General features: G+C 43.0%; 2 protein-coding genes across 5 annotated transcripts in view; both read right to left on the bottom strand.

The window, feature by feature from the left end:
• Positions 1 to 807: 807 nt before the first annotated feature.
• On the bottom strand, positions 808 to 17,482 carry LOC112265951 (coiled-coil domain-containing protein 183-like). 2 transcript variants are annotated; one of them, XM_024443464.2, is made up of 13 exons: positions 16,960 to 17,482; positions 10,488 to 10,606; positions 8,686 to 8,853; positions 6,480 to 6,584; positions 5,839 to 5,961; positions 5,453 to 5,614; positions 4,076 to 4,127; positions 3,719 to 3,819; positions 2,818 to 2,978; positions 2,545 to 2,704; positions 1,389 to 1,514; positions 1,211 to 1,298; positions 808 to 1,015 (listed from the first exon to the last, which is right to left on the bottom strand). In XM_024443464.2, exons 1-13 carry the CDS (start codon positions 17,057 to 17,059, stop codon positions 885 to 887), a joined length of 1,596 nt encoding a protein of 531 aa, XP_024299232.1. In that variant the 5' UTR covers positions 17,060 to 17,482; the 3' UTR covers positions 808 to 884. The 2 variants fall into 2 exon arrangements, with proteins under 2 accessions (XP_024299232.1, XP_024299233.1); XM_024443465.2 differs by lacking the exon at positions 5,453 to 5,614 and having other exon boundaries at positions 16,960 to 17,481.
• A 1,965-nt stretch (positions 17,483 to 19,447) lies between these two features.
• Positions 19,448 to 23,294, bottom strand: part of LOC112265326 (patatin-like phospholipase domain-containing protein 7) — a 29,278-nt gene continuing 25,431 nt past the window's right edge. For all 3 annotated transcript variants that reach the window (XM_024442500.2, XM_024442499.2, XM_024442501.2), the window contains 8 exons: positions 22,856 to 22,925; positions 22,390 to 22,506; positions 22,072 to 22,220; positions 21,634 to 21,786; positions 21,328 to 21,444; positions 20,437 to 20,521; positions 20,201 to 20,355; positions 19,448 to 19,939 (listed from right to left, as the gene is read on the bottom strand). In XM_024442500.2, coding sequence (XP_024298268.1) covers positions 19,859 to 19,939; positions 20,201 to 20,355; positions 20,437 to 20,521; positions 21,328 to 21,444; positions 21,634 to 21,786; positions 22,072 to 22,220; positions 22,390 to 22,506; positions 22,856 to 22,925 — 927 coding nt within the window. In that variant the 3' untranslated portion in view covers positions 19,448 to 19,858. The remainder of the gene's footprint in view (positions 19,940 to 20,200; positions 20,356 to 20,436; positions 20,522 to 21,327; positions 21,445 to 21,633; positions 21,787 to 22,071; positions 22,221 to 22,389; positions 22,507 to 22,855; positions 22,926 to 23,294) is intronic.

The raw sequence follows: 23,294 nt of genomic DNA, 5'->3' as shown, positions 1-23,294 counted from the left end.
TGGCTTGTTTGCATTTAGGCCTACTGTAGCTCTGATTGGCTATGGCACACCGGTCTGTGTCGACTCCGGTCCTGGACAAGACAGATGTTTTTATTCGGTTTTATTTACTGCAGTCTATTAATTGTCCATATACATGGCTGCTTTCCCACTCTGTATTGCTATAGAATTTTCACAAAAGCCTTACAAAACATCATTCCCAAACAGTCTATACATTTATGAAAATGACCATATCGAAGTACTTGTTTGTCAGAAAATGTCCCAGGTGGCGCAGCGTTCTATAGCACTGATTGGTGCTAGAGTCACTACAGATCTGGGTTCGATCCCGGGCTGTGTCGCAGCCGCCCGGGACAGTGAGAACCATGAGGCGGCGCACAATTGGTCCAGCGTCGTCGGGATAAGGGGAAGATTTGGCCGGCTGGGATATCTTTGTCCCATCGCACTCTAGCGACTCCTTGTGGCGGCCGGGCGCATGCACGTTGGCTTCTGTCGCCAGCTGTATGGGGTTTCCTCCAACACATTGGTTCGGCTGGTTTCCGGGTTAAGTGAGCAGTGTGTCAAGAAGCAGTGCGGCTTGGCAGGGTCGTGTTTTGGAGGACGTTTGGCTCTCGACCTTCGCCTCTCCGAAATGGTAGTTGCAGGGATGGGACAAGACTATGACTACCATTTGGATATCACGAAAGGTGTCATTCTTTCTGGGGATGTATATCAACAGATTATAATATGATTTCATGTAGCTAAAACGCTGTCAGTTCCACTTTAATCATAGCTGTAACAAACTCCGGTATAAAGTAGACAAAAAAAGTAAAATCATACTATGAGCCTGTTTATTATTTCCTCAGGTTTACTCCCTGTAGGATATAGAGGGCCACAGCTGGAGCTTGTCTCTAGCTCTTTGTGTTGCTCTTCTGGGCTTTCTTCTTTGGCTGGTGCACCTCGATCAGCTGGATGCTGCGACGCTTGATCTCATCGCGGGACATGGAGCAGTCCTCCTCCTGACCGCGGAACTGGAATGTATCTGAGAGGGAGGAGGGGAGCAGTGAGGAGCAGGTGGAACCGGAGGTATTACACACAATAAGCAAACACCATTAGGCCAAGCACTCAACAGCCATTATGGAAATGTACAGCAATGGCCTCCTGCTGTTAATAATAAGATTTTGTTTACAATATACTGAAAAACCATGCATAACCATACACCCCCAAAAAAGCATACCTTCTGAGGTACTGTCATACACAGGGCTGCTGGCCCTCTTGTAGTTCCTGGGCTCCATCATGGTGCTCTGCTCCAGGAAGCTCCACACCTGAGGTGAGATCCGAGGGGAGAGATTCAGGCTCACAGAAAAGGGGTAGAGAGATGAGGGCTGAGGAAAGAAAGTAAACCAGTGTTTCACCTTCTCATGGTCAGCTGTGTTTTCCTCGGTCTTCTCTGAAGCTGTGGTCTGCAGTGTGGGCAGACGAGTGCTGATTTCCCTCAGCTTCTCTATTGCATCCAGACCCCCCAACTCCCTGGGAGAGTCCTATAACAAGACAGACATTTGGTTTAGAATCCTCTCTATTCCTGATTTAAGATCACCAAGGGCTGGCATGTTTAATAAGAACAGTAGTAGTAAAGAACAGAGCATCTGGCTGATAGGTGACCAGGGGTTTGTTTTTCATGGTGACCAAGAAAGGGCCAGATGAGACTGAACTGTCCATCTACAACTTGATTGGAGTCCAACTGTGGTTAATTCAATTGATTGGACATGATTTGAAAAGGTACACACTTGTCTATATAAGGTCCCACAGGTTAGAGTGCATGTCAGAGCAAAAACCAAGCCATGAGGTCGAAGGAATTGTCCTTAGAGCTTCGAGACAGGATTGTGTCGAGGCACAGACTAGTCAGGATCAAGGGAAAGATGAACGGAGCAAAGTACAGAGAGATCCTTAATGAAAACCTCCTCCAGAGCACTCGGGATCTCAGATTGGGGCGAAGGTTCACCTTCCAACAGGACAACGACCCTAAGCACACAGCCAAGACAACGCAGGAGTGGCTTAGGGACAAGTCTCTGAATGTTTTTGAGTGGCCCAGCCAGAGACCGGACTTGAACCCGATCAAACATCTCTGGAGAGACCTGAAAATAGCTGTGCAGAGATGCTCCCCATCCAATCTGACAGTGCTTGAAAGGATCTGCTGAGAAGAATGGGAGAAACTCCCCAAATACAGATGTGCCAAGCTTGTAGCATCATAACCAAGAAGACTCGAGGCTGTACTCACTGCCGAAGGTGCTTCAACAAAGTACTGAGTAAAGGGTCTGAATACTTATGTAAATGTCATATTTCCATTTATTTATTTTTTATACATTTGAAAAAATCTAAAAACAATAACGGTTGTTGCTTTGTCATAATGGGGTATTGTGTGTAGATTGAGGGTGAAAAAATGATTTAATCCATTTTAGAATAAAGCTGTAACGTAACAAAATGTGGAACAAGTCAAGGGGTCTGAATAAGTCAAGGGGTCTGAATACTTTCTGAATGCACTGGATATAAAGAAAGGGATAAAATGGCTACCTTCACTTGCACGCAGCTCATCCTGAAGAACAGGTTGTTGACACCCTTCTCCACCCCATGTAGCACTGATTGGGCCTTTCCAAGCTTGTCCTCCCAATGGCTGCAACGCTCCTCTTCCTGCTCAAGCTCCGCCTGCATTTCCTCCTTCAGCCGCTCAAACCTTTAGATAAACAGGGTGAGTCTGAGGCTCGAGATCTGAAGTCTCTTCAGATCTTTTCCTCTTTTTCCATGGATGACACAGGAGTACCACTCTTCTGTGTAGCTCTACTGTACCTGTCAGAGCTGGGCCCAGCGCTGAACTTGAGCTGGGCGTACTGGAGCTCCAAGGCAGCAAAGGTCTCCATGCTCTGCCTGACCAGCTCCTCACACTGGGTCATTTGGTTGTGCAGCTGCTCCCTGATGGCTTTCTGAGAGACCAGCCGTGTTTCCAGCTCCTACACAGAGGACAGAGAAATGGGTGAACAGGTGGACACATAGTCAGCTCAAAGAGACTACCAAGCACCTGACTGCCATGTTGACAGGATGCCCAACTCAAGTTCGGCAGCCCAGGAAGTCCACGTATATACAGTGGTACTTGGTGAGCAACTAGCCCTGACAAAGATCCAGTTTGGGGGAGAAACGTTGTCCTGTTAAACACTTTTGAAGCCTTATACCAGTGTGGATTGCATTTTTGTTCAGAGACTATCAGGCAAGTTACCAGTCTTGGGGTTTGTTTCACTACCTTTGTTTTTTCTGTAACAAGTGATCACGTTTTCATATGTGTAGTTTCATGCTATCACATGTTGCTTTACATGTTGTCACGTTATCCCATTAACTTCACATGAGAACGTATTTTTGGAAACTTCACATGTTCACGTGAAATTCATGTGGTTTTCACATAAGGTCTCAAACACATCAAACATCACATCAAAGTTTCCATGTGTTTAATACCATTCCAATTACTCTATTCCATTCATTATTATGAGCCGCCCCCCCCCTCACTAGGCTCCTCTCACTGCAATATGACTCAATAAAATGAAACGCCTACATCAATGTGTCACGGGACATAAAGTGCTGTTTGCAACAGTGACTTACATAAAAAGGTAAGTTGAATAATAGGTAATGCGTTACTTATTAGACTGCTTATTAGATACTGCATATAATAGGGCTAAATGATCCACGTGGGCCACCATACCTGCAGATCAGTGCAGCTGAGAGCTTCTCTCAGAGCATCAATATCCTCCACCAGTTTGACTATGGACTGGGGAGTAGTGGAGACAGGGGCGGTCTGCTGGGCTGCAGGAGGAGAACACAACACAGACACATCATTTCATCATCTCCCTGCTCAACATGGGGAAATAAAATGTGAGCACAAGAAAAATGGATATCGTATGTACGCATATTGCCTTTGCTCATGCAAATGATGTATGATTCAGAATATTATTGCCTTCAGACTAGAGTACTATCTGGACATGGGTGATCTGATGCTTAGTATTCACTGTATTTATTTGAATACATAAGTGTTTTGGTGAACGATTGCCTGTCATAGTACCTCTATGTGCCGACTCTTCAGCCAGTCCCTCTCTGATAGTCCCTCTTCGAACCTGCAAAACAACAACGCTCATTGACTGCAATAGACATCCTTCTGGACCAGAGATGGGCAACTGGCTGCCTGTGGGGCGACCCTCTTTTGTAAGCTTGCGGATCAATTCCGAATGTTTTATTTATTTAATTGTTTTACTCAGTCGGGGTCTCAACTTACTGTTGAGAGTTAGAATAGTATAATACACAAGTTACAATTTCGAAAATTGTTTGTGCATCAGCAGTTTTTCTCATCATGTCAGTCACTGACAGTCACTCGAGTAGCCCATGTCAGCTAACATCTTTTAGTTTGGTAAGTTAGTCTAGCTGCCAGTAGTAATCATGGTCGAATTACCGACTGGGGGCCTCCATTGATTTTTGTTAACCACGCACTCAGATATTATATTAAAAACGGTTACTTTTTCTCTCCGCCCCATAGCAAAATGTCTAGAATTGAATGAAATTAATTATAAAATTGCAAAATCTGCTCACATGGCAAAATGAATAGAATTGCAGGAAATTAGCTCTAAAACTTTTTTTCTCTTCATTGTCAAGTGCGGGCCACAAAAAATTAATTCTTGCAAGGTATCCCCAACAAAATGTTGCTTAGGGCCGGCTCAGACTGCATGTGTGGGTATGGATGTGGGTATGCAGACCCGTGAGTCACTGTGGCCCCTCATTATGAGTTCAGAGTTTTTGTGGCCCCATCATAGTTGCCCATTCCAGCTCTTGACTAATGTGTTCTTTAACTTTAAATATTCCCTTTCAATCGCTCTTTCTTTTTCTAGCTCTCTGTTCCCCACAGGTCCCCCCCCCCTCTCTCTCCCCTCCCTCTTGTTCTCTCTGTTCCCCACAGACCCATCCCTCCCTCTTTCTCTCCCCCACAGGTCCCTCCCTCTCTCTCTCTCTCCCTCCCGTTCTCTCTGTTCCCCACAGACCCATCCCTCCCTCTTTCTCTCCCCACACGTCCATCCCTCTCTCTCTCCCTCCCTCTTGTTCTCTCTGTTCCCCACAGACCCATCCCTCCCTCTTTCTCTCCCCACACATCCATCCCTCTCTCTCTCCCTCCCTCTTGTTCTCTCTGTTCCCCACAGACCCATCCCTCCCTCTTTCTCTCCCCACACGTCCATCCCTCTGTCTCCCTCTCCCTTTTTCTTTCCCTATTGTCTCTTTCTCACTCTGTTCCCCATCCCTCTCTTTCTCCCTCTCTCTCTCCCTCTCTTGCTCTCGGTTCCCCACAGGCCCATCCCTCTCCCTACCTCTTTTCGCCCTCCCTCCCTCTTTCTCGCTCTCTGTTCCCCACAGGTCCAGCCCGCTCTCTCCCTCCCTCTGTCTCTCTCTCTCTCACCTGCTCTTTCAACTTTTGAGCTCCTTTGCTGCTTCGTCGCTCTCCCTCCCTCTCTCTCTCCAGCCGACCCTCCACCTCCTTCTCTTTCACTCCCCTCCTTTCACTCAACTCCTTCTCCATCATCCTGCGTTCCACCATTAGCTGCCTCTCCATCTGAACCAGCTGACTCAAGGCAAAAGACAGACAGACATACACACATTCTACTAATGTAGTGTGAAAAGACATGCACACATCCTGGCCGGTATTCAAACGAGCCTTACCTTTTTTCTCTTGTTTTTTCCCCATTCATACAAAGACATGTAACCGAAGGTAATGTTATTCAAATGTAAACATCCCAAAATTGGCAAGTGGGGGCTAAAAGTTACTGGACCCCCAATTTGCCTTACCTTAGTGCAGTCCACAGCAGCCACTGCGGTGTGAGACATGTGGGCCACCTTTCCCAGCTCTGTCTGCCCGCTGACCACTGAGTTCTGCAGCTGATCCAGAGCCATGGGCATCTCACGCACCTCCTGAACCAGGAACAAACAACCCAACCCCAGGTTAAATTGGAGCTAGATTTGTCTGTATCCCAAATGGCACCTATTCCCTACATAGTGCACCTGAGCCATATATTTAGAATGTTGAATATTGTTCCAATTATAGACATTCAGTTGTAGCGTTGTTTAAATATTCCCTATGTAATGTTAATGGGGCGCTAACATGGCTGCCATAGAACGTTGAAGTGTCATGTAAATGCATCATAATCTAAAAACCGCATTGGCCCAACTATCTAAATAGATGGCTCTGTAGTGCACTACTTTTGACCATGGCCCATAAGGCTTTTGTCAAGAGAAGTGCACTGTATAGGGAATAGGATGCCATTTGAGCCACTTTGCCAGTCCTACCTAGTCATACTGGTCTGTTGATGGGGATTACACTGACTGGAGTATATCTCCCAAAGGAGTCTTGAATTCAATGTTAACAATTTAATTTAATTCAATGTCCACAAAGAAAGGCTGATGTTTGTGAATGTAATAGTGTTACAGACCCGATGTAGGTGGTCGCAGACTCGCAGGTAGGTTTTTTGGATCCTCTCAGCCTCTGTGATTTTGATGGTCATCTTTTCTAGACTGTTCTCTAGCTCTCTCACACGCTGCCATGGAAGACAGAAATGTCAACAATAAAAAAACATATCAAACCAATTACTGTGCAGTGTAAATGCTTGGATCCTAGTCATCATTCACGTGGGTATCATAAGTCATGGTCACTCAATGTCAACTTGCACAAGGCCATTCACACACCAACACCACAGTGCCTCTCCTCTTTCTAAAGATTTTATTAAATTGTCCTGTATATGAAGTGTGTAAATACTATTTTTGTCTCTTGGTGTCTTTCCTACCCAAAACTGTTTTTTTGTTGTCTATTACTGTTCTGTAATTTGTCATGTACAGTTGGAGTTGTAAGTTTACATACACCTTAGCCAAATACATTTAAACTCATTATTTCACAATTCCTGACATTTAATCCTAGTAAAAATTCCCTGTCTTAGGTCAGTTAGGATTACCATTTTATTTTAAGAATGCGAAATGTCAGAATAATAGAGTAATTTATTTCAGCTTTTATTTCTTTCATCACATTCCCAATGGGTCAGAAGTTTACATACTGAATTAGTATTTGGTAGCATTGCCTTTAAATTGTTTAACTTGGGTCAAACGTTTCGGGTAGCCTTCCACAATCTTCCCACAATAAGTTGGGTGAGTATTGGCTCATTCCTCCTGACAGAGCTGGTGTAACTGAGTCAGGTTTGTAGGCCTTCTTGTTCGCCCCTGCTTTTTCAGTTCTGCCTACAGATCTTCTATAGGATGAGATCAGGGCTTTGTGATGGCCACTCCAATACCTTGACTTTGTTGTCCTTAAGCCATTTTGCCACAACTTTGGAAGTATGCTTGGGGTCATTGTCCATTTGGAAGACCCATTTGCAACCAAGCTTGAACTTCCTGACTGATGTCTTGACATGATGCTTCAATATATCCACATCATTTTCATTGCCATCTATTTTGTGAAGTGCACCAGTCCCTCCTGCAGCAAAGCACCCCCACAACATGATGCTGCCACCCCCGTGCTTCACGTTTAGGATGGTGTTATTCGGCTTGCAAGCCTCCCCCTTTTTCCTCCAAACATAACGATGGTCATTATGGCCAAACAGTTCTATTTTTGTTTCATTAGACCAGAGGACATTTCTCCAAAAAGTACGATGTTTGTCCCCATGTGCAGTTGCAAACCGTAGTCTGCCCTTTTTATGGCAGTTTTGGAGCAGTGGCTTCTTCCTTGCTGAGCTGCCTTTCCGGTTATGTCGATATAGGAATCGTTTTACTATGGATATAGATAATTTTGTACCTGTTTCCTCCAGCATCTTCACAAGGTCCTTTGCTGTTGTTCTGGGATTGATTTTCACTTTTTGCACCAAAGTACGTTCATCTCTAGGAGACAGAACACGTCTCCTTCCTGAGCGGTATGATGGCTGCGTGGTCCCATGGTGTTTATACTTGCGTACTATTGTTTGTACAGATGAACGTGGTACCTTCAGGCATTTGGAAATTGCTCCCAAGGATGAACCAGACTTGTGGCGGTCTATTTTTTTTCTGAGGTCTTGGCTGATTTCTTTTGATTTTCCCATGATGTCAAGCAAAGAGGCACTGAGTTTGAAGGTAGGCCTTGAAATACATCCACAGGTACACCTCCAATTGACTCATGATGTCAATTAGCTTATCAGAAGCTTCTAAAGCCATGACATTTTCTGGAATTTTCCAAGCTGTTTAAAGGCACAGTCAACTTGGTGTATGTAAACTTCTGACCCCCTGGAATTGTGATACAGTGAAATAATCTGTCTGTAAACAATTGTTGGAAAAATTGCTTGCGTCATAAACAAAGTAGATGTCCTAAACGACTTTCCAAAACTATAGTTTGTTAACAAGAAAAAATGAGTTTTATTCATTAAAACATGAGTTTTAATGATTCCAACCTAAGTGTATGCAAACTTCTGACTTCAACTGTATTTGTACGTTTTATGTGGACCCCAGGAAGAGTAATTACCGCATGCGCAGTAGCTAATGGGCATCTTAATAAACTAAACTGAACAGTAAACTGTATGAGTGGTGCTGTCCATGGTGCTAAACCTTGACATTTGCTTTCTTCTAAGTTTTTGGGGACAATTGAGTCTGTCAAATGACACCCTAACTATATAGTGGAGTCACCTGGTCGTAGTGCTGCTCGTCTCCGTCTGTATTGGAGTCCAGCTCCAGGGCTTTCATGGCCTGCTCCATCTCCAGCAGCTGAGACCCCTTGGCCCTCACAGAACACTGCAACCCGTTGTGCTGCTCTATCAGAGTACACCGCCTACGCTTCTCCCGCTCCACAAGGCTCTACGCACAGAGATATGCAAGCATATTATGTACAAACCGGCATATACAACTGGGCTCTTCCAAAAATGTGATGCCTTCATACAAAGCTAATATTGTCTACGCACGGGTCATTACAAGCTTGCCACCTCTCTCTCTCTGCCTGAGTTGAGGTTAAACTGAACAAAAATATAAACACAGCATGCAAAAATAATACAGTTACAGTTCATAAGGAATTCAGTCAATATAAATACATTCATTAGGCCCTAATTATGGATTTCACATGACTGGGAATACAAATACACATCTGTTGATCACAGATACCTTAGGGGCGTGGATCAGAAAACCAGTCAGTGTCTGGTATGACCACCATTTGCCTCATGCAGCGCGATACATCTCCTTCGCATAGAGTTGATCAGGCTGTTGATTGTGGCCTGTGGAATGTTGTCCCACTCCTCTTTAATGGCTGTGCGAAGTTGCTGGATATTAGCGGGAACTGGAACATGCTGTCATACACATCGACCAGAGCATCCCAAACTTGCTCAATGGGTAACATGTCTGGTGAGTATGCAGGCCATGGAATAACTGGGACATTTTCAGTTCCTGGAATTGCGTAAAGATCCTTGCGACATAAGACCGTGCATTATCATGCTGAAACATGAAGTGATGGCGGTGGATGAATGGCACGACAATGGGCCTTAGGATCTTGTCACGGTATCTCTGTGCATTAAAATTGCCATCCTTAAAATGCAATTGTGTTCGTTGTCCGTAGTTTGTCTGCCCATACCATAATCCCATCGCCACCATGTGGCACTCTGTTCACAACGTTGACATCAGCAAACCGCTCGCCCACACGATGCCATACACGCTCTCTGCCCGGTACAGTTGAAACAGGAATTCCACCATGAAGATCACACTTCTCCAGCGTGCCAGTGGCCATCGAAGGTCAGAATTTGCCCAATGAAGTCAGTTACGACACCAAACTGCAGTCAAGTCAGACCCTGGTGAGGACGACGAGGAGAGCTTCCCTGAGACGTTTCTGACAGTTTTGTGCAGAAAATAATCAGTTGTGCAAAACCACAGTTTCATCAGCTGTCTGGGTAGTTGGTCGCAGATGATACCGCAGATGAACAAACCAGATGTGGAGGTCCTGAACTAGCATTGTTACACGTGGTCTGCGGTTGTGAGGCTATTGGGCTTACTACCAAATTCTCTAAAATGACATTGGAGGTGGCTTATAGTAGGGAAATTAACATTATATTCTCTGGCAACAGCTCTGGTGGACATTCCTGCCGTCAGCATGTCAATTTCACGCTCCCCCAGAACTTGAGACATCTGTGGCTTTGTGATGTGTGACAAAACTACACATTTTAGAATGGCCTTTTATTGTACCCAGTGCAAGGTGTACCAGTGTAATGATCATGCTGTTTAATCAGCTTCTTGATATGCCACACCTGTCAGGTGGATGGATTATATTTGTAAAGGAGAAATGCTTACTAATAGGGATGTAAACAAATGTGTGCAAAAAATATATATATTTGAGAGAAGTAAGCTTTTTGTGTGAATGGAACATTTCGGGGATCTTTTATTTCAACTCATGAAACATGGGTCCAAAACTTTACATATTGCGTTTATATTTTTGTTCAGTGTATATGTACCTCCATTGACAGTCCTGGCTTGGACAGTAACCTGCTCAGGGTCCTTCCACCATGTGGGGCTTTCTGATCATTCTCTAAAATCTCCTTGGCAGCACTGTACTCTGCCTGGGCCTGCCGCTCTGAACATCATATACAGGGAACAGAGAAGGGTGATGAATAAAATTATTGCAATCTATAGAGCATTTGATTGGCAGTAGAGGATGCCTGGTTATTCTTTAAAAGTGCCTTCCTCACCATCTTAAATAAGCATTCACCATTCAAAAATGTAGAACCAGGAACAAATATAGACCTTGGTTCTCTCCAGGCCTGACTGCCCTTGACCAGCACAAAAACATCCTGTGGCATTCTGCATTAGCATCGAATAGCCCCCGTGATATGCAACTTTTCAGGGCAATTAGGAACAAATATACACAGGCAGTTAGGAAAGCTAAGGCTAGCTTTTTCAAGCAGAAATGTGCATCCTGTAGCACAAACTAAAAAGTTCTGGGACACTGAAGTCCATGGAGAATAAGAGCACCTCCTCCCAGCTGCCCACTGCACTGAGGCTAGGAAACACTGTCTCCACCGATAAATCCACTATAATTGACAATTTCAATAAGCATTTTTCTACAGCTGGCCATGCTTTCCACCTGGCTACCTCTACCCCGATCAACAGCCCTCCACCCCCCACAGCAACTCGCCCAAGCCTCCCCATTTCTCCTTCACCCAAATCCAGATAGCTGATGTTCTGAAAGAGCTGCAAAATCTGGACCCCTTCAAATCAGCCGGGCTAGACGATCTGGACCCTCTCTTTCTAAAATGATCTGTCGAAATTGTTGCAACCCCTATTACTAGCCTGTTCAACCTCTCTTTCGTATCGTCTGAGATTCCCAAAGATTGGAAAGCTCCCGCGGTCATCCCCTTCTTCGAAGGGGGAGACACTCTAGACCCAAACTGCTATAGAACTATATCTATCCTACCCTGTCTTTCTAAGGTCTTCGAAAGTCACGTTAACAAACAGATTACCGACCATTTCGAATCCCACCGTACCTTCTCCGCTATGCAATCTGGTTTCAGAGCTGGTCATGGGTGCACCTCAGCCACGCTCAAGGTCCTAAACGATATAGAGGTCGACCGATTAAGATTTTTTTCAACACCGATACCGATTATTGGAGGACCCAAAAAAAAAAGCTGATACCGATTAAATCGGCCGATTTAAAAACAAATGGTTTATTTGTAATAATGACAATTACAACAATACTGAATGAACACTTATTTTAACTTAATATAATACATCAAAATCAATTTAGCCTCATAAATAATGAAACGTTCAATTTGGTTTAAATAATGCAAAAACAAGTTTTGGAGAAGAAAGTAAAAGTGCAATATGTGCCATGTAAGAAAGCTAACGTTTAAGTTCCTTGCTCAGAACATGAGAACATATGAAAGCTGGTGGTTCCTTTTAAAATTATTCTTCAATATTCCCAGGTAAGAAGTTTTAAGTTGTTGTTATTATAGGAATTATAGGACTATTTCGCTCTATACCATTTGTATTTCATTAACCTTTGACTATTGGATGTTCTTATAAGCACTTTAGTATTGCCAGTGTAACAGTATAGCTTCCGTCCCTCTCCTTGCTCCTACCTGGGCTCGAACCAGGAACACATCGACAACAGCCACCCTCAAAACAGCGTTACCCATGCAGAGCAAGGGGAACAACCACTCCAAGTCTCAGAGTGAGTAACGTTTGAAATGCTATTAGAGCGCATCCCGCTAACTAGCTAGCCATTTCACATCAGATATAAAAGCCTAATCTCGGGTGTTGATAGGCTTGAAGTCATAAACAGCGCAATGCTTGAAGCATTGTGAAGAGCTGCTGGCAAAATGCACAACAGTGCTGTTTGAATGAATGCTTACGAGCCTGTGAGGATTCTGTGTTATGCACTATAGCCCATTACCATATATGTGATTGAATATTATCTGCTGTTGGCTTGTGTGGATGTATGTGGTATGCAACATAGCTGATTTGAGACATTGTTAACAGTTTCAGGGCCATGGGCCTTTCTCATGATGGAAAAATACAGAATAACATGAAGACAGGAACTGTGCATGAGTTGTGGGGGCACATTCAGAAGGTAGTGTTGCGAGAACAAACGGTATTTTGTTAGATAACAGGAGCCAGGTGCCTGATAATTGTATATTCTACACAACTACAACGACTGACCGCTGAAGCGCCTAGGAGGCTGGGACCAGCCTGTGCGCCAACAATCAACGATAGGCTGGGTGAGTTTAAACCACGCCCAGTCTCTACTCTGACAGTCCGGCTCGGAAGCAGGAACTACTTCCGTCATCAGAGTATATTATAATATCTTTGTCAGGAACAAGTCAGTTCTCTGTTTTGCCCTGCGAGGTGTGACAGAGCCCGTATATACGAAAGTTACATTTACCACTTATTGCTTAGCTAATAAAAAATACATAGCATACAATGCGGTGACTCATTGTCATATTTATCCTGATACCAGATTAGATTGATGCAACCCTAACAAGCCTGCTGGTGCCTACCACCTCTGTCACACTGCTCTATCAAATCATAGACTTAGTTAGAACATAATAACACACAGAAATACGAGCCTTTGGTTATTAATATGGTCGAATCCGGAAACTATCATCTTGAAAACAAGACGTTTATTCTTTCAGTGAAATACGGAACCTTTCCATATTTTATCTAACGGGTGGCATCCATAAGTCTAAATATTCCTGTTAAATTGCACAACCTTCAATGTTATGTCATGATTACGTAAAATTCTGGCAAATTAGTTCGCAATGAGCCAGGCTGCCCAAACTGTTGCATATACCCTGACTCTGCATGCAATGAACGCAAGAGAAGTGACACAATTTCACCTGGTTAATATTGCCTGCTAACCTGGATTTCTTTTAGCTAAATATGTAGGTTTAAAAATATATACTTCTGTGTATTGATTTTAAGAAAGGCATTGATGTTTATGGTTAGGTACACATTGGAGCAACGACAGTCCTTTTTCACGAATACGCAACGCATCGATTATATGCAACGCAGGACACGCTAGATAAACTAGTAATATCATACCATGTGTAGTAAACTAGTGATTATGATTGATCTTTATAAGATAAGTTTAATGCTAGCTAGCAACTTACCTTGGCTTACTGCATTCGCATAACCGGCAGGCTCCTCGTGGAGTGGAACGTAATCAGGTGGTTAGAGCATTGGACTAGTTAACTGTAAGGTTGCAAGATTGAATCTCTGAGCTGACAAGGTAAAAATCTGTCGTTCTGCCCCTGAACAAGGTTGTTAACCCATTGTTCCTAGGCCGTCATTGAAAATAAGAATGTGTTCTTAACTTACTTGCCTAGTTAAATAAAGATTAAATTAAGGTGTAAAATTATTCTTATTTTTAAATCGGCCAAATTGGTGTCCAAAAATACTGATTTCCGATTGTTATGAAAACTTGAAATCGGTCCTAATTAATCGGCCATTCTGATTAATCGGTCGACCTCTAATCATAACCACCATCGATAAGAGAGATTACTTGGCAGCCGTATTCATAGACCTGGTCAAGGCTTTTGACTCTTGTCAATCACCACATTCTTATTGGCAGACTCAACAGTCTTGGTTTCTCAAATGATTGCCTCGCCTGGTTCACCAACTACTTCTTTGATAGAGTTCAGTGAGTCAAATCGGAGGGCCTGTTGTCCGGACCTCTGGCAGTCTCTATGGGGGTGTCACAGGGTTCAATTCTCGGACCGACTCTTCTCTGTATACATCAATGATGACACTTGCTGCTGGTGATTATCTGATCCACCTCTACGCAGACGACACCATTCTGTATACCTCTGGCCCTTCTTTGGACACTGTGTTAACTAACTTCCAGACGAGCTTCAATGGCATACAACTCTCCTTCTGTGACCCCCCAACTGCAAGTAAAACTAAATGCATGCTCTTCAACTGATCTCTGCCCGTCCGTCCAGCATCACGACTCTGGAAGGTTCTGACTTAGAATATGTGAACAACTACAAATACCTAGATGTCTGGTTAGACTGTAAACTTCCAGACTCACATTAAGCATCTCCAATCAAAAATGACATCTAGACATCGGCTTCCTATTTCGCAACAAACCACTCATGCTGCCAAACATACCCTCGTAAAACTGACCATACTACCGATCCTCGACTTCGGCAATGTCATTTACAAAATAGCCTCCAACACTCTACTCAACAAATTGGATACAGTCTATCACAGTGCCATCCGTTTTGTCACCAAAGCCCCATATATGGGTAATATATGGGGCTTTGGTGACAAAACGGATGGCACTGCGACCTGTACACTCTCGTTGGCTAGCTCTCGCTTCATACTCGTCATCAAACCCACTGGCTCCAGGTCATCTACAAGTCTCTGCTAGGTAAAGCCCCGCCTTATCTCAGCTCACTGGTCACCATAACAGCACCCACCTGTAGCATGTGCTCCAGCAGTTATATCTCACCGGTCACCCCCAAAGCCAATTCTTCCTTTGGCTGCCTTTCCCTCCAGTTCTCTGCTGCCAATGACTGGAACAAACTGCAAAAATCACTGAAGCTGGAGACTCATATCTCCCTCACTTGCTTTAAGCACCCAGCTGTCAGAGCAACTCACATATCACTGCACCTGTACATAGCCCATCTGTAAATAGCCCATCCAACTACCTCATCCCCATACTGTATTTATTTATCTTGCTCCTTTGCACCCCAGTATCTCTACTTGCATATTCATCTTCTACACATCTAAAATTCCAGTGTTTAATTGCTATATTGTAATTACTTCGCCACCATGGCCTATTTATTGCCTTTAACTCCCTTGTCCTACCTCATTTGCACATGCTGTATATAGACTTTTTCTACTGTATTATTGACTGTATGTTTGTTTATTCTATGTGTAACTCTGTGTTGTTTTGTGTCGAACTGCTTTGCTTTATCTTGGCCAGGTCGCAGTTGCAAATGATAACTTGTTCTCAACTAGCCTACCAGGTTAAATAAAGGTGAAATAAAAAATGGAGTACATTTTATGTAGCCTATCATATATTTTGCAGTAAAAGTGTTTTAAGAATAATTTATTCAACTTTTATAGCGCTATTTATCACATAAGGAATATCAAAGCACTTTCGAAAACGATCAGTGGCGCTCTAAAATATCCGCTGATTACCCGCTGATTTGATCCTCCCTAAGAAGTTAAAGCAACACTAAAAAAGACAAGCAATTTAGAAAACATCATTCATGAGATGGAAGGTCATAACAGGACAGCTCAAAGACCGGCGCATCGTATGCAGCAAGAAAAGAAACACACACTGTATTATCCGTGGACCGGTTCGTACCTAAAACATTATCTATACAGTCAGTAAAGGCGTTGACTTCCTATTTAACTCAATTTAATGGCGAGAAGGCGGACAAAAATACGGAAATATGTGTATTTTCTGTATGAAACCATTTTTTCCACCACCATGCTAAAGTGGCTAATGCCTAGGAACGCTTGTCCCATGTTGCGTTCAGCCAATACAGTTGCAGCAGTCTGTCCTGGCTGAATGCAGGGTGCAAGTCATCAGGAAGTAGCATTAGCATTGTTGTGGAAAATTGTGTTTTTCTAAAGAAAGTACTGCTATTTTCCCGCCATTAAATCTAGTTATGGATGAAAAACGATGCTTTTGCAGCCTGAATGGATGTTTTTGGTATGAACCGGTCCACGAGGACACGATTGTATTGCCGGCTGCATTGTTTGGGCTAATGAGACGGTCGGAAAGTTCATGACGTGAGTGGTCAAGCAACATCGGAAGGTGGTCAAAGGGGGAGCAAGTCCAGTGGCAGGCAGCCATTAAGGTGCCTCGTCTGTGTTTGGCCTCCATATAGTAGGACTGATGAAGTTTGAGCTCAGCAACTGCAGTTCATGGACTCCCAAAATGAAACACCCACTTGGGTAGGGCTACGGCAGAAAGCACGCCACATTTCATTAACAATTCAATAGTAGCCTCGTTACTTAGTCCTTACTACAGTGAACACATCAGCCGTCTTGCTTTCGGGCTTTTCTCCATCCTAAACCTCCGGACAGATGGCTGGCATTCAAATCAAAACAATTGCCAGCGAACCAGCTCACACATTAGCTAGCTTGACAACTTCAGTTTTGAAACTCCGTGGTGGATTCTGATATTAATTCGCTATACATGTATATTTTTAAAACAATGTTTGCAGGGGAAAAAAAGACATGTATTAGTTATAGAAATATTCCCAAAATGTACAGGCGCTCTTTGCCGATGCGACCTCATGGCAAACACGGAATCAATAATTGTGTCAAGGTGTGACTGATATATCGAATGGCTGGCTATCTAGGCTACAGTGGTTTAGAACTCCACTTAGTTATCTTTTGAATGTTTACACTAAACGTGCATGTATTATCCCTCGGAAATAGGCCTACCCGTGGACAAATAACTTTTACCTAATTGTTGTATGCGGAGTCGCTGTTCTTGCAGAGTCAGCATCGTTGGCTGCTCTGTATCCGCTGGCTGCATACTGCCCTGTCTTTTGCTGTACGACATTTGTGTTTTATCGTCGCTTTTCAATAGGTTTCTGCCACGCGTATGACAATATCCTGTAGTGATCTATATCATTCTATTGAGATGTCATAATAAAACATAAATACGTGTTTGATAACAGGCACGTGAGGTAGCCACACTAGGTGCGTTCGTAAATTCACTAACTACTCCGAGTGCCAGGGCGCAGAATAACTAATGCATTTACAAACGCGCAGTAAACGTGGGGGAAAAAAAACGTCATTCAATTGTTGCCAGCATCACATTTACAGTCGCTCTAGAAAACATCCAAACCAGCTCTGCTAGTGCGAGTAGAATGGTCAGTGAGGTTTTCCCGCATTTGTGTCTGGAAGTAGTTGGCAACCTAGGCAACTTTTCGATAGTTTGGGTGCTACAACTGCCATTGTGAGGTCAGAACGCTCTGATCAACCTGCCGAACGCATCGAATTTACGAACAATCTGACAACGCTTTGAATTTACGTACAACCCAAAACCTACTCTGACACAATGGAAAAAATGTAGGACAGTACACTACTTCTTATTCAGTTGTGTCATTGGAGTACGATTTGTGGCAGCCCAATTTCTCATTTGGGTCTCGAGCTAAAAAAGTTTAAGAACCCCTGGGCTAATGTAATGTAAACAGTAGCTCTGGTTTAGATCTCTGGACGGAGTTGCGTTTACAAAGCTATGTAAACTGTATCATCAAATGCTATGCTATTATTGATCAACATAAATCAGTGCAATTTATTCCAAAAATATATTTTATTAACCTTAATTTAACAAGGCAAGTAAGTTTAGAACAAATTATTATTTACAATGACGGCCTAACCCCAACGACGCTGGGCCAATTGTGGGCCATCACGGCCGGTTGTGATACAGCCTGGAATGGAACCAAGGTCTGTAGTGACGCCTCTAGCACTGAGATGCAGTGCCTTAGACATCTGCGCCACTCGGGAACCCTGAATGGGTGGTTTGAGCCCAGAATGCTGATTGGCTGAAAGCCCGGTATGACAAATTAATTTGTACTGTTGTAATTTCCTTAGTAACCAGTTTATAATAGCAATACGGCACCTCGGGGTTAGTGGTATATGGTCAATATACCACGGCTAATGGCTGTATCCAGGCACTCCATGTTGCGTCTTACAAAAGAACAGCCATTAGCCGTGATATATTGGCCTCAAACCACACCTCCTTGGGTCTTATTGCTTAATTATAAACCAGGTGCTTTGAGGACTGAATGCCTGACTGGTTCCCTGGTTCTGATGAAACAAAGATTGAACTCTTTGGCTTGAATGCCAGGCATCACATTTGGAGGAAACCTGGCACCATCTCTACTATGAAGCATGGTGATGGCAGCATCATGCTGTGGAGATGTTTTTCAGCTGCAGGGACTGGGAGACTAGTCAGAGGCAAAGATGAATGGGAGAAACTCCCCAAATACAGGTGTGCCAAGCTTGTAGCGTAATACCCAAGAAGACTCAATGCTGTAATTGCTGCCAAAGGTGCTTCAAAAAAGTACTGAGTAAAGGGTCTGAATACTTATGTGTTTTGGCTTTGTCATTATGGGGTATTGTGTGTAGATTGATGAGGGGAGAAAAAAACAATTGCATCCATTTTATAAAGCCTGTAACGTAACAAAATGTGGCAAAGTCAAGGGGTCTGACTGAATACTTTCCGAAAGCACTGTATGAAGACTGTTTAGTGACAAAAATAAGGGGTTACAGGCATAGAAAACATTTTTAAGTCTTTTTTTTTTTATACATCTTTCTTATACTGTATATCTCTCAGATATCAGACAGACACTTCAGAACAAACTTCCTTTTCATTTTTGGGGTACTATCTGTTCCATGTAGTGAATCTGTTATTCAATGTGTTTATATGGGCTAATGGCAGTAAGCCCCACAATTATTTTTTTATACTTCCAGGCGTCTTATAATTCCAAATCAAATATCTAAATGATGGTATGACCTCATTAAAACAATTCCATATAGCTTAGTACAACCTCCCCGGCTTAGACTGGGCTTAGACTCTTATGGGTTAAATCATCCGTTTTCAAATCATAAAGGACAAAACCACAGTGTTTGCAAAATCATATCAAAGTATGATCTATTTTCTGCTACTCTTCCACCTTTTATTATTAGTAGTGTACTATAGATGTTCCATAACCCTGACTAAAATGTTCTACTCTGCTAAGGAAAAGTAATCTAAAGAAAGGGAAGGAGAAATAAATACATAAACCGTTAGGTATCACACACAAATCCCTGATAATATGGCACTCAACAGTGTCCTTTCTAACAATGTAAATAACAATACATATTCTACATAATTAAAGTAATACATTCACTCTAAAACAACAATACCATGTATAATGTTAATACTAGAAGAATGATATGATTGTTTTGCAACCCAATCTAATAAGATTGAATATTTCCTTTATCACTGTAGTTGCCCCCAGGTCAGGCTTCCAGCTCCATTAATTAATTATTGGTACTGGCTACAATAAATCACTATCAATCAATGAATCAGAAAGGAGCTGTTCTGTTACAACCATGAATGTGAAAGGCACGCATGGCAGCAAAAAAAAGAGTAAAACATTGCATTGTAAAACATCTCTTCGTATAGTTTCATGTAACCAAAAGTATTAAGAATGAAATGTAAATGTTATGACCTTGATTATAATACAACCTAACCTTAACATAACAGCTGAAAAAGATAAACATCCTAACATAATAATAATGTCTAGACTGGCATTGAGGACCACTGTCAACCGGACAGAGAAACAGTACATCATGAATTTGATGGATGTTATGCATCATCAACACTGTCTGAGCGGTTTGGTGGTCGTTTGGTTAGGTGATGTCGGACCCTGATCTGAATCTCTTCATCCTGCGATAGGAAGATGGAGAGAGAACATGAAACAGAATGAAAAGAGGTGAGTAGTTGTAGGAGATTAAACAAGGAAAACAATGTTTTTGTAAAACTGATCTCTTGACTTTATTATTTTCTTCTTGAGAATTCCTTGGTTCTTTGTTTATTTAGTAGTTAGCATAACTTTAGTAGAGGTAATACTGGATCCTGCTTCAGTGGGTCTGCGTGTGCATTGCGAATGGGAATAGGGGACCAATTGGAACTCCAACTTGTACATACTGTGTCAGTAGTGTCTGCAGTCTCCTCCCCCTCTGTGTGTTCCACTCCACTGTTGGGATTAGACATGTCAAAGTCGGAGAGAGCACTTTCTCTGGCCTCCTCATCATAGTCCGTCTGGTAATCATCATAGTCCGTCTGGTAATCGTCTGATAACTCTGAAGAACGGAGAGTGAAAAACACAGGAATCAGAAAGGTACCGTAGGGGGGTTGTGTGTGTGTGTGTCCGTCCCTCTCACCTTCCACCAGGACTGTTTTGACAGGCTCAATTCGAGAGACAATCTCTGCCAGGTCAGTGAAGGAGGCATTGGGACATGTGATGACCTGAGAGACACAGACCGAGGATCACAAAAGGCAGTCAATAATAGCCTGGTCTCAAATCTGTCTGCAATCTTGCCAACTCCTTGACACGGTAAACAATTGGCATGACAATTCAATAGGGAATTGGCAAGAGAGCAGAAACAGGCTGGGACCTAGGCTAAGTCAACAAAGTCCAAAGGAACATTTATTGGCGACTGTAAATTATCAACGATTACAGTGATATACATGGTGGTTGCAGCCCTGTTCCACCTCTTTATGTTAATGTATTAATATGTGTAAATATAGCTTGTGTATTTATGCAAATTGGATACATATTCTTTATTTTAACACACAATATAAAAAAATACCTAATACAATAAGACAATTTATATGTGAGTGTATTCTAAGAAAAAAAAGTGAAATTTGACAAATGTAATACCTGAATTCCCACCAAAATCCCTGAACTCCATTAATTATTTGTCTGCCAGTACAATGTTTGTCAGTATCTGATGGATTATAAAAATTCAAAAAGTTTGGAGAATCTACATCCATTGTCCAACTGTTGCATTTATTAGAATTGTTTTCAAAATCTTTTAACAATTTTGATGACCGTTGCTACTGTAAATTAGAAAACTGCTATACTCCAGTTCATAACAGCGAGTGTTGGAAGCAATCAGTTAGAAATGACAGTAAAAACCATATCAAAACCCAACATGAGCCAGAGGTGCACAAGGGTCGGAGTAAGGGTTGGAAGAGCTGGTGCAACACATCTGAAATAGAAACTAGGTGTGGTGCAGTTAGGAAGCTGCCTGTGTAACTTGCTAACTCACATTGCAGCTCTTGGTCTTGTGAAATTCCTCTTGATGTCTGTCTTTCATCATCTTATCCACAACTCCACTCCGACTCCACATGTCAAACACTGTCTTACCATGCTGGAAGCCCACCTCCTGAGACAGAGACAGAGAAAGGGGGATTAGGTGAGATCATGATGACACAGCTAAGGTGTCAATGTCCCAAATGGCACCCTATTCTCTACATAGTGCACTACTTTATGGGCTCTGGTGAAAAGCAGTGCACTATATAGGGAATAGGTTGCCATTTGGGATGCCGCCAGTGAGAAACAGAGGGCTACTCACAGTGATCTCGTCGAACTTGCCAAACTCCAAGGTGCCATAGTGATCGATGGGCGGACGGATGCACTCGCAGTACTCGCTGTCTTTAACCAACTCCAGCTGACGAACGCAGCAGACATAGGCCAACCTGGTCTGTATCTCAGCCATGTTCAGGACCTTTATAGTGAATTAGAGCACACAAATACATGGGAGTGCAGGTAGGCCTCCACGCTTACACAAACAAAGAAAAGTAGCAGGGGTGTCCAAACAACAATGACAGGAATCCAATTACAGGGCTTACCCAGAAAAATGTCCAAAAACGGACTAATACCTGGTAAACAGGAGTTGGAGCATTCAAAACCGTCTTCATTGATCTGTTGTGATCAACAACCCGAGAGCTTACTCATTGTCAACTAAATAACCCTGAAGTATCCTGGGTTTTCTAACAGCCCCCTTACTCACCTGGACTTTCTCTGACAGGGGATTGAAACGTTTCCATAGCAGCCACCAGCCAGACAGCGAGTCGCCATAGTTGGTGAGGTTAGTCTCGTCCTGGCTGCCCACGTCGATGGCAATCACTACTTTGGCCCCCATGGAGCGAGCTACGTCAGCTATAGACAGAGAGCGAGACAGAGGTAAAGACTGACCAATAACCATGGCATCTACTGTGTACTGTACATCACATGCAAGTTAATGTCTCTAACTTGTTCAGTATTACAAGTATGCTGACTTAATTTTATGTTTTATAGTCATTTGAGACATGGTCATATGAAAACTGACCAGGTAGGTTATTGATGTAGCCACCGTCCATGAGTAAGTGTCCGTCTTTGGGGTCACAGAGGGGAGGCATGTACCCAGACAGTGACATGCTGGCACGCACATACCTCCACAGGGAACCTACAAGAGGAGGTTTAATACTTCAAGAGAGTCAAAGAGCTAGATGATATGTCCCAAATGGCACCCTATTCCCTATATAGTGCACTACTTTTGACCAGGGCACGCATCAAATGACATCCTATTCACTATACTTTAGTTTATTTAGTAAATATTTTCTTCACTCTATTTTCTTAGAATTGCATTGTTGGTTAAGGGCTTGTAAGTAAGCATTTTACGGTAAGGTCTACCTACACCTGTTGTATTCGGCGCATGTGACAAATAAAATGTGATTTGATAGTGAACTACTTTTAACCAGAACCCTAAGGCCCTGGACACTATATATGGACATAGAGAGTAAAGCCAGACAGACCGTCAGTGTGAACCCTCATGGATGAAGCAGTGATATCCGTTGTGACGTTGAAGTAAGGGATCCACAGGTCCTAGGACAGTAGGAGGAGCAAGAGGGGGAAAGGGAAATTAAGAGAGGATCATCTAAAACCACCACACAGAGGATTTCACCTTATCTTGTTTGATCTTATGTAATATTTTTTGAATGCACTGCAGACATACCAACAATGCACTGAGCTTGTCTGATGCTTTAAGCGCACTGTTTGAATAAATAATTAAGACACATATGACTCAAGAGGGAGCCAGAGATCAAGATAGCCTAACCAGAAGAAAAAAAACCTGTTCCCGACCCGCCCCTTCCTCCTGCTCCTGTTGGCCTTTGCAGATTCTGCCATTATGCTCCCGAAGTTGCCGGTAATAGACTACACCTATGGTCAGCAAACCTTTCCATGTGGAGTGCC

This window comes from Oncorhynchus tshawytscha, linkage group LG12, assembly GCF_018296145.1.
Source record: "Oncorhynchus tshawytscha isolate Ot180627B linkage group LG12, Otsh_v2.0, whole genome shotgun sequence".
NCBI lineage: Eukaryota > Metazoa > Chordata > Actinopteri > Salmoniformes > Salmonidae > Oncorhynchus > Oncorhynchus tshawytscha.
Note: the sequence above shows the minus strand (reverse complement) of the source record. Positions and strands in the feature narration are given on the sequence as shown.

What these genes read in the sequence shown, in the direction of transcription:
- LOC112265951 (XM_024443464.2), bottom strand. Translation starts at nt 17,059, where the DNA reads ATGTCGTACAGCAAAAGACAGGGCAGTATGCAGCCAGCGGATACAGAG. An exon ending in ACGAGCAGCACTACGACCAG is followed by an intron (nt 6,585 to 8,685) that starts GTGACTCCACTA and finishes CTTCCATGGCAG; the next exon opens with CGTGTGAGAGAGCTAGAGAA. An exon ending in ACACAGCTGACCATGAGAAG is followed by an intron (nt 1,299 to 1,388) that starts GTGAAACACTGG and finishes ATCTCACCTCAG; the next exon opens with GTGTGGAGCTTCCTGGAGCA.